At 52.4% G+C, this 10,000-nt stretch overlaps 1 protein-coding gene across 1 annotated transcript in view; it reads right to left on the minus strand.

The window, feature by feature from the left end:
• LOC123731745 (vacuolar protein sorting-associated protein 13B) overlaps nt 1-2,499 on the minus strand; it is a 29,970-nt gene extending 27,471 nt beyond the window's left edge. Inside the window, exon 1 of the mRNA XM_045711144.1 lies at nt 2,154-2,499. Within this exon, the coding sequence (XP_045567100.1) occupies nt 2,154-2,499 (346 nt within the window). The remainder of the gene's footprint in view (nt 1-2,153) is intronic.
• Nucleotides 2,500-10,000: the final 7,501 nt, after the last annotated feature.

Consider the following 10,000-nt stretch of genomic DNA (forward strand, 5'->3'; position numbering starts at 1 on the left):
AGGGAGGGGGGAGGGAGGAGGGAGGGAGGGAGGGAGGGAGGGAGGGAGGGGAGGGAGGGAGGTGTAGACATCCACCCCTCCTCTCTGGTTTATGAACCCTAATCAATACCATACAGGGGGCACCATGGGGCACTGAACACACACACACACACACACACACACACACACACACACACACCTCGGCATCAGGTGGTTAACATGGCAGTCTGAGAACTCAGCATTATTCTGACGAACCTAAAGGTGTCAAAACCAAACACAAATTGGCTGCATAACCCTCTCCTCCTCTCCTCCTCCTCTCCTCCTCCCTCTCCTCCTCCTCCCTCCTCCTCCTCCTCCTCTCCTCCTCCCCCTCCTCTCCTCTCCTCCCCTCCTCTCCTCCTCCCTCCTCCTCTCCTCCTCTCCTCCTCCTCCTCCTCCTCCTCCCCCTCTCCTCCTCCTCCTCCTCCTCCTCTCCTCCTCCTCCCTCCTCCTCCCCTCTCCTCCTCCTCCTCTCCTCTCCTCCTCCTCCTTTCTCTCTCCTCCTCCCCTCTCCTCCTCCTCCTCTCCTCTCCTCCTCCTCCCCTCTCTCTCCTCCTCCTCCTCCCCCTCTCCTCCTCCCCTCCTCCTCCTCTCCTCTCCTCCTCCTCCCCCTTTCTCTCCTCCTCCTCCTCCCCTTTCTCTCCTCCTCCTCCTCCTCCCCCTCCTCCTCCTCCTCCCCTCCCTCCCTCCTCCCCCTCCTCCCCCTCTCCTCCTCCCTCCTCCTCCTCTCCTCCTCCCTCTCCTCCTCCCTTCCTCCTCCTCCTCCTCTCCTCCTCCTCCTCTCCTCTCCTCCTCCTCTCCTCTCCTCTCCTCCTCCTCCTCCCCCTCTCCTCCTCCTCTCCTCCTCCTCCCCCTCCCCTCTCCTCCTCCTCTCTCCCTCCTCCCCCCTCTCCTCCTCCTCTCCTCCTCCTCCCCCCCTCCTCCTCTCCTCCTCCTCCCCCTCTCCTCCTCCTCCCCCCTCCTCCTCCTCCTCCCCCTCCTCCTCCTCCTTCTCCTCTCCTCCTCCTCCTTTCTCTCCCTCTCCTCCTCCCCCCTCTCCTCCTCCTCCTCTCCTCTCCTCCTCCTCCTCCTCCCCCTCTCTCTCCTCCTCCTCCCCTCTCCTCCTCCCCTCCTCCTCCTCTCCTCTCCTCCTCCTCCCCTTTCTCTCCTCCTCTCCTCCTCCCCCTCTCCTCCTCCTCCCCCCCCCTCTCCTCCTCCTCCCATCCCTCCCTCCTCCTCTCCTCCTCCTCTCCTCCTCCTCCTCCCCCCCTTTCTCTCCTCCTCTCCTCCCCCTTCTCCTCCCTCTTCCTCCCCCTTCCCCCTTTCTCTCCTCCTCTCCTCCCCTTCTCCTCCCTCTTCCTCCCCCCTTCCCCCATTCTCCTCTCCTCCTCCTCCCCCTTCTCCTCTTCTCCCTCCCTCCCTCCTTCTCCCTCCTCTCCCTCCTTCTCCCCCACCCCTCCAACCTCCCCACCCCTCCCCTCCTCCTCCCCCTCCCCTCCCTCCTCCCCCTCCTCCTCCCCTCCCCTCCCTCCTTCCCCCCTCCCCTCCCTCCTCTTATAGTGTGACAGCTCTCCAGCCATCCATTCTAACCTCTAGGTTTGACAGGAGGTGATCAGATCAGCCCTGTGCTTGTGGTGTTGGTGTAGTAATGAAGATGTCATTTAAACATACTTTAAGGAGGTGGACTGGATGAATCCGTTTCCCCGGTCGGTCGGTGGGCTAAAGTAAACACAGCGATGCCAAAACAGATGAAGACTGTCTGGTGAAAATATTTACACTAAGCTCCTACACACACACACACACACACACACACACACACACACACACACACACACACACACACACACACACACACACACACACACACACACACACACACACACACACACACACACACACACACACACAGAGCCGCCGCGGCAGAGGAGTTTTCCGTGGCCCAGCTCGGTGGGAACTGGTAAACAGAATGTGGAGGAATAATAAATATCTCATCAAGGTTGGGAATTATAGAAATTGGCAACGATAGGAAATAGATTACAGTCTGATTATCTCACACTTCATTTGTAAACATTCCATCACTTCAAAACGCTGCATCTACCATGTTTACGGACAGATATTTAAATACAGATACAACCACCACGGGGTCTGACACTGACAATGAGTATAGGGGGCCCTGGGGGAGGGGGGCCCTGGGGAGGGGTCTGGGGGGGTCGGGGAGGGTCTGGGGGCTCCTGGGGGGGTCTGGAGGGGCTCCTGGGGAGGGTCTGGGGGGCTCCTGGGGAGGGTCTGGGGGGGCTCCTGGGGGGTCTGGGGGCTCCTGGGGAGGGGCTGGGAGGGGCTCTTGGGGAGGGTCTGGGGGTGCTCCTGGGGGGGTCTGGGGAGGGTCTGGGGGGGGCTCCTGGGGGCTCCTGGGAAGGGTCTGGGGGGGGGCTCCTGGGGAGGGTCTGGGGGGGGTAGAGGAGGTAAAGGGCTTGGAGGTGGGATGTTCTGCCTGGCCTCCATGTCAACTCAGCTGTTGCCCTGTAGAGCAGAGATGACGGCCGGCAGAGAGCAGAGACGCCCTGCCAGTGTGAGTGACAGGAGATCGGGGGCGGGGGGGACCCCCACCCAGGACCCACGGAGGTTAGGGCACAGGAAAGCCAAGCATGACCTCTCACCCCCTCTGCCCCTGTAGACGTCTGGCTCTAGCGGTCCTGCTCCGAGGTCTTGTCTGAGGGGGGGACGACAAACGACTGGAAAAACAAAAGGCCAAAGCCATCCATCACGTGACTCCACTCGCTCCAATGTGAAGACACAACAGAGCATTTGAAGTCAAGCAAGTCGCGCTTTTCAGCTCGCTCAGATGGCGTCTCATAGGAACAGGTTGAGCTAGTCCGGGAGGCTCAGTGCTGCCCCCCTCTCAGTGAGGAAGTCAGCTGAAGGCCGTCCGGGGTACTGCAGGCTGACGTCACCCAATACAACTTCTGTGTGCAAGTTTAACATAAATCGGTTCAAGGACATCCACTATATATACAGCAGTATGGACACCCCTTCATACACTATATATACAGCAGAATGGACACCCCTTCACACACTATATATACAGCAGTATGGACACCCCTTCATACACTATATATACAGCAGTATGGACACCCCTTCATACACTATATATACAGCAGTATGGACACCCCTTCATACACTATATATACAGCAGTATGGACACCCCATCATTCACTATATATACAGCAGTATGGACACCCCTTCATACACTATATATACAGCAGTATGGACACCCCTTCATACACTATATATACAGCCGTATGAGGACACCCCTTCATACACTATATATACAGCAGTATGGACACCCCTTCATTCACTATATATACACAGCAGTATGGACACCCCTTCATTCACTATATATACAGCAGACTGAGGACACCCCTTCATTCACTATATATACAGCAGTATGGACACCCCTTCATTCACTATATATACAGCAGTATGGACACCCCTTCATACACTATATATACAGCAGTATGGACACCCCTTCATTCACTATATATACAGCAGTGTGGACACCCCTTCATTCACTATATATATACAGCAGTATGTGGACACCCCTTCATCCACTATATATACAGCAGTATGGACACCCCTTCATCCACTATATATACACAGCAGTATGGACACCCCTTCATTCACTATATATACAGCAGACTGAGGACACCCCTTCATTCACTATATATACAGCAGTATGGACACCCCTTCATTCACTATATATACAGCAGTATGGACACCCCTTCATCCACTATATATACAGCAGTATGGACACCCCTTCATCCACTATATATACACAGCAGTATGGACACCCCTTCATTCACTATATATACAGCAGACTGAGGACACCCCTTCATTCACTATATATACAGCAGTATGGACACCCCTTCATTCACTATATATACAGCAGTATGGACACCCCTTCATACACTATATATACAGCAGTGTGGACACCCCTTCATTCACTATATATACAGCAGTGTGGACACCCCCTTCATTCACTATATATATACAGCAGTATGGACACCCCATCATTCACTATATATACAGCAGTATGGACACCCCTTCATACACTATATATACAGCAGTATGGACACCCCTTCATACACTATATATACAGCAGTATGAGGACACCCCTTCATACACTATATATACAGCAGTATGGACACCCCTTCATTCACTATATATACAGCAGTATGGACACCCCTTCATACACTATATATACAGCAGTATGGACACCCCTTCATCCACTATATATACACAGCAGTATGGACACCCCTTCATTCACATATATACAGCAGACTGAGGGACACCCCTTCATTCACTATATATACAGCAGTATGGACACCCCCTTCATACACTATATATACAGCAGTATGGACACCCCTTCATACACTATATATACAGCAGTATGGACACCCCTTCATTCACTATATATACACCAGTGTGAGGACACCCCTTCATACACTATATATACAGCAGTATGGACACCCCTTCATACACTATATATACAGCAGTATGGACACCCCTTCATACACTATATATACAGCAGACTGAGGACACCCCTTCATACACTATATATACAGCAGTATGGACACACCTTCATACACTATATATACAGCAGTATGGACACCCCTTCATACACTATATATACAGCAGTATGAGGATGGGGGGGCTGCTAGCTCTACTAAACTATAGACTGGAAGGGATGGGGGGCTGCTAGCTCTACTAAACTATAGACTGGAAGGGATGGGGGGGCTGCTAGCTCTACTAAACTATAGACTGGAAGGGATGGGGGGGGGCTGCTAGCTCTACTAAACTATAGACTGGAAGGGATGGGGGGGGGCTGCTAGCTCTACTAAACTATAGACTGGAAGGGATGGGGGGCTGCTAGCTCTACTAAACTATAGACTGGAAGGGATGGGAGGGGCTGCTAGCTCTACTAAACTATAGACTGGAAGGGATGGGAGGGGCTGCTAGCTCTACTAAACTATAGACTGGAAGGGACGGGGGGCTGCTAGCTCTACTAAACTATAGACTGGAAGGGATGGGGGGCTGCTAGCTCTACTAAACTATAGACTGGAAGGGATGGGGGGCTGCTAGCTCTACTAAACTATAGACTGGAAGGGATGGGGGGGCTGCTAGCTCTACTAAACTATAGACTGGAAGGGATGGGGGGGGGGGCTGCTAGCTCTACTAAACTATAGACTGGAAGGGATGGGGGGCTGCTAGCTCTACTAAACTATAGACTGGAAGGGATGGGGGCTGCTAGCTCTACTAAACTATAGACTGGAAGGGATGGGGGGCTGCTAGCTCTACTAAACTATAGACTGGAAGGGATGGGGGGGGATGCTAGCTCTACTAAACTATAGACTGGAAGGGATGGGGGGGATGCTAGCTCTACTAAACTATAGACTGGAAGGGATGGGGGCTGCTAGCTCTACTAAACTATAGACTGGAAGGGATGGGGGGGGGCTGCTAGCTCTACTAAACTATAGACTGGAAGGGATGGGGGGTTGCTAGCTCTACTAAACTATAGACTGGAAGGGATGGGGGGCTGCTAGCTCTACTAAACTATAGACTGGAAGGGATGGGGGGGCTGCTAGCTCTACTAAACTATAGACTGGAAGGGATGGGGGGTTGCTAGCTCTACTAAACTATAGACTGGAAGGGATGGGGGGGCTGCTAGCTCTACTAAACTATAGACTGGAAGGGATGGGGGGGCTGCTAGCTCTACTAAACTATAGACTGGAAGGGATGGGGGGCTGCTAGCTCTACTAAACTATAGACTGGAAGGGATGGGGGGCTGCTACTAAACTATAGACTGGAAGGGATGGGGGGGCTGCTAGCTCTACTAAACTATAGACTGGAAGGGATGGGGGGCTGCTAGCTCTACTAAACTATAGACTGGAAGGGATGGGGGGGCTGCTAGCTCTACTAAACTATAGACTGAAAGGGATGGGAGGGGCTGCTAGCTCTACTAAACTATAGACTGGAAGGGATGGGGGGCTGCTACTAAACTATAGACTGGAAGGGATGGGGGGGCTGCTACTAAACTATAGACTGGAAGGGATGGGGGGCTGCTAGCTCTACTAAACTATAGACTGGAAGGGATGGGGGGGGGATGCTAGCTCTACTAAACTATAGACTGGAAGGGACGGGGGGGCTGCTAGCTCTACTAAACTATAGACTGGAAGGGATGGGGGGCTGCTAGCTCTACTAAACTATAGACTGGAAGGGATGGGGGGCTGCTAGTAACATAAACATTAGTCAAACTGGTCATTTTCACAGTGTTCCACTGGATTAATGAGAGCGAGGATCCAACAGAAAGCTCGCTGGATAAACACGTTTAATGTTATTGTTGATTTTCCTCTCCTGGGCCCAGTGAACTCAGAGTGACATCAAAGCAGTGTGGCTGGAGAGAGGGAGCGGGGAGTGAGAGGGAGGAGGGATGGGAGAGAGGGGTGGGGGAGTGAGAGGGGGAGGGAGGGAGGGAGGGGAGAGAGGGAGTGGGGGTGAGAGAGGGAGAGGGAGGGAGGGAGGGGAGAGAGGGGTGGGGGAGTGAGAGAAGGAGGGAGGGGAGAGAGGGGTGGGGGGAGTGAGAGAGGGAGGGAGGGAGAGAGAGAGAGAGAGGGAGTGGGGGTGAGAGAGGGAGGGAGGGGAGAGAGGGGTGAGGGGAGAGAGAGGAGGGAGGGGGAGAGAGAGAGGGAGGGGGAGAGAGAGAGGGGAGAGAGAGGGAGGGGGAGAGAGAGAGGGAGGGAGGGAGGGGAGAGAGAGGTGGGGGGAGTGAGAGAGGGGTGGGGGGGAGTGAGAGAGGGAGGGAGGTAGGGGAGAGAGGGGTGGGGGGGTGAGAGAGGGAGGGAGGGGAGAGAGGGGTGCTGGTCGGTGGAGCGAGGACGAACGAACGCCCAAGCAGTGAGAAAATAAATGGAGGGTAACCCGATAGGTCCTTATCGCTAACAGACTACCCCTCCTCCAACCGCCCCCCAGGTCTGACACGCTGAGGCCTTGTCCCCCCATGTCACGACCCACGCAGAGAGAGACGTCCCTGGGGAGGCCCGGGCAATCAGACCCCCCCTCTACCACCACCACTATTACCAGCCAGCTACACTTCTAATGTTCCCATCAGACTAGTTCACCAGCCACTGTGCTGCAGAGTAGTGAGAAGTGGCAGCAAGGAAACACAATGTGTGAGTGAGAGTGAGAGAGACAGAGTTGAGGATGGGGCCCACACAATCAGAGAGAGAGAGAGAGAAAGAGAAAGAGAGAGAAAGAGAGAGAGCGAGCGAAAGAGAGAAGCGAAAAGAAAGAGAGAGAGCGAGAGAGAGCGAGAGAGCGAGCGAGAAGCGAAGAGGCGAAGCGAGAGAGAGAGCGAAGGCGAGAGAGCGAGAGCGAGAGAGAAGCGAAAGAGAAAGCGAAAGAGAGAAAGCGAAGAGAGAGCAAGAGAAAGCGGAGAGAGAAGCGAGAGAGAGAGCGAGAGAGAAAGCGAGAGAGAGCGAGAGCGCGAGAGCGAAAGAGAGCGAAAGAGAGAGAGAGAGAGAGAGAGCGAAAGAGAGAGAGAGAGAGAGAGAGAGCGAAAGAGAGAGAGAGAGAGAGAGAGAGAGAGAGAGAGAGAGGGGCCAGGACCAAGGAGGTGTATATTACCGTTCACTAAACAAAGCACAGAAGCCAAGTTGCCAACACATATTTAAAGACTGGGTGTTTGTGATGTGTTTCAGATTGAACAGCAGCAGTAACACCACTGACTAGCTACCACTGGTCTAGAACAGTAACACCACTGACTAGCTACCACTGGTCTAGAACAGCAGCAGTAACACCACTGACTAGCTACCACTGGTCTAGAACAGTAACACCACTGACTAGCTACCGCTGGTCTAGAACAGTAACACCACTGACTAGCTACCACTGGTCTAGAACAGCAGCAGTAACACCACTGACTAGCTACCACTGGTCTAGAACAGCAGCAGTAACACCACTGACTAGCTACCGCTGGTCTAGATCAGCAGCAGTAACACCACTGACTAGCTACCACTGGTCTAGAACAGCAGTAACACCACTGACTAGCTACCGCTGGTCTAGATCAGCAGCAGTAACACCACTGACTAGCTACCACTGGTCTAGAACAGCAGTAACACCACTGACTAGCTACCACTGGTCTAGAACAGCAGCAGTAACACCACTGACTAGCTACCAGTTAACTAGCATTAGCGGCTAACATGATTTAGGCCCCAACTTGTTAAGAAAAAGACAAACTAGATGTTTGTTGATGTAAGAAACACAATTTACTACAGCAACGTTATCGTCAATATTGTTCCATGTGCTGCTTTGACCATGCAGACTGACAAGCCTCTCCATGTGCTGCATTCACCATGCAGACTGACAAGCCTCTCCATGTGCTGCATTGACCATGCAGACTGACAAGCCTCTCCATGTGCTGCATTCACCATGCAGACTGACAAGCCTCTGCATGTGCTGCATTCACCATGCAGACTGACAAGCCTCTCCATGTGCTGCATTGACCATGCAGACTGATCACAAGCCTCTCCATGTGCTGCATTGACCATGCAGACTGACAAGCCTCTCCATGTGCTGCATTGACCATGCAGACCGACAAGCCTCTCCATGTGCTGCATTGACCATGCAGACTGACAAGCCTCTCCATGTGCTGCATTGACCATGCAGACTGACAAGCCTCTCCATGTGCTGCATTCACCATGCAGACTGACAAGCCTCTCCATGCAGACCGATCATAAGCGTGTCGTGGTGGAGGAACAACTGATGCTCTCCTTAATTCAAATAGTCAATAATCTGATCATCTCAAATCGAATGTTATCGAGGCCAAATGTATTTGTCACATGTGCCAAAATACAACAGGTGTAGAATTTACTGTGAAACGCTTACTGCTCACGGGCCCTTTGCCAACAATGGAGTGTTAAAAAGTAAGATCTCTCTCTCTCTCTCTCTCTCTCTCTCTCTCTCTCTCTCTCTCTCTCTCTCTCTCTCTCTCTCTCTCTCTCTCTCTCTCTCTCTCTCTCTCTCTCTCTCTCTCTCTCTCTCTCTCTCTCTCCTCTCTCTCTCTCTCTCTCTCTCTCTCTCTCTCTCTCTCTCTCTCTCTCTCTCTCTCTCTCTCTCTCTCTCTCTCTCTCTCTCTCTCTCTCTCTCTCTCTCTCTCTCTCTCTCTCTCTCTCTCTCTCTCTCTCTCTCTGCATTCCCTACAGGATAGGATATCTGTAGCATGAACGATGGCTGTATAGCGTTAATGAAATATTACCTTTCTGAAAAGTACACAGCGCTCAGCATCAAGTCTCCGTGAGGTACTGCTGGATTCCCTCAGCCCCCATCTGTCTAACTGGGAGAAACACTAAACCCAGCAGTCAGCCCACTGGTTACTGAAAACTGGGCTGCTTGTTATGACAAAACTATGATTAATAACAAACCTGTCGTGTGTCCTAAATGGTACCCTATTCCCATATAGTGCACTACTACAGACCAGGACCCACCCTATTCCCTATATAGTGCACTACTACAGACCAGGACCCACGCTATTCCCATATAGTGCACTACTATATACCAGGACCCAATGGCACCCTATTCCCTATATAGTGCACTACTGTAGACCAGGACCCACCCTATTCCCTATATAGTGCACTACTTTAGACCAGGACACACCCCTATTCCCATATAGTGCACTACTTTAGACCAGGGCCCATAGTGAAATAGACAGGGTAGACTCCCAAATGGAACCCTATTCCCTATATAGTGCACTACTATATACCAGGACCCAATGGCACCCTATTCCCTATATAGTGCACTACAGTAGACCAGGACCCACCCTATTCCCTATATAGTGACTACTTTAGACCAGGCCCCACCCCTATTCCCTATATAGTGCACTACTATAGACCAGGCCCCACCCTATTCCCTATATAGTGCACTACTTTAGACCAGGACCCAATGGAACCCTATT

The sequence above is a fragment of the Salmo salar genome, unplaced genomic scaffold (genome assembly GCF_905237065.1).
Source record: "Salmo salar unplaced genomic scaffold, Ssal_v3.1, whole genome shotgun sequence".
NCBI lineage: Eukaryota > Metazoa > Chordata > Actinopteri > Salmoniformes > Salmonidae > Salmo > Salmo salar.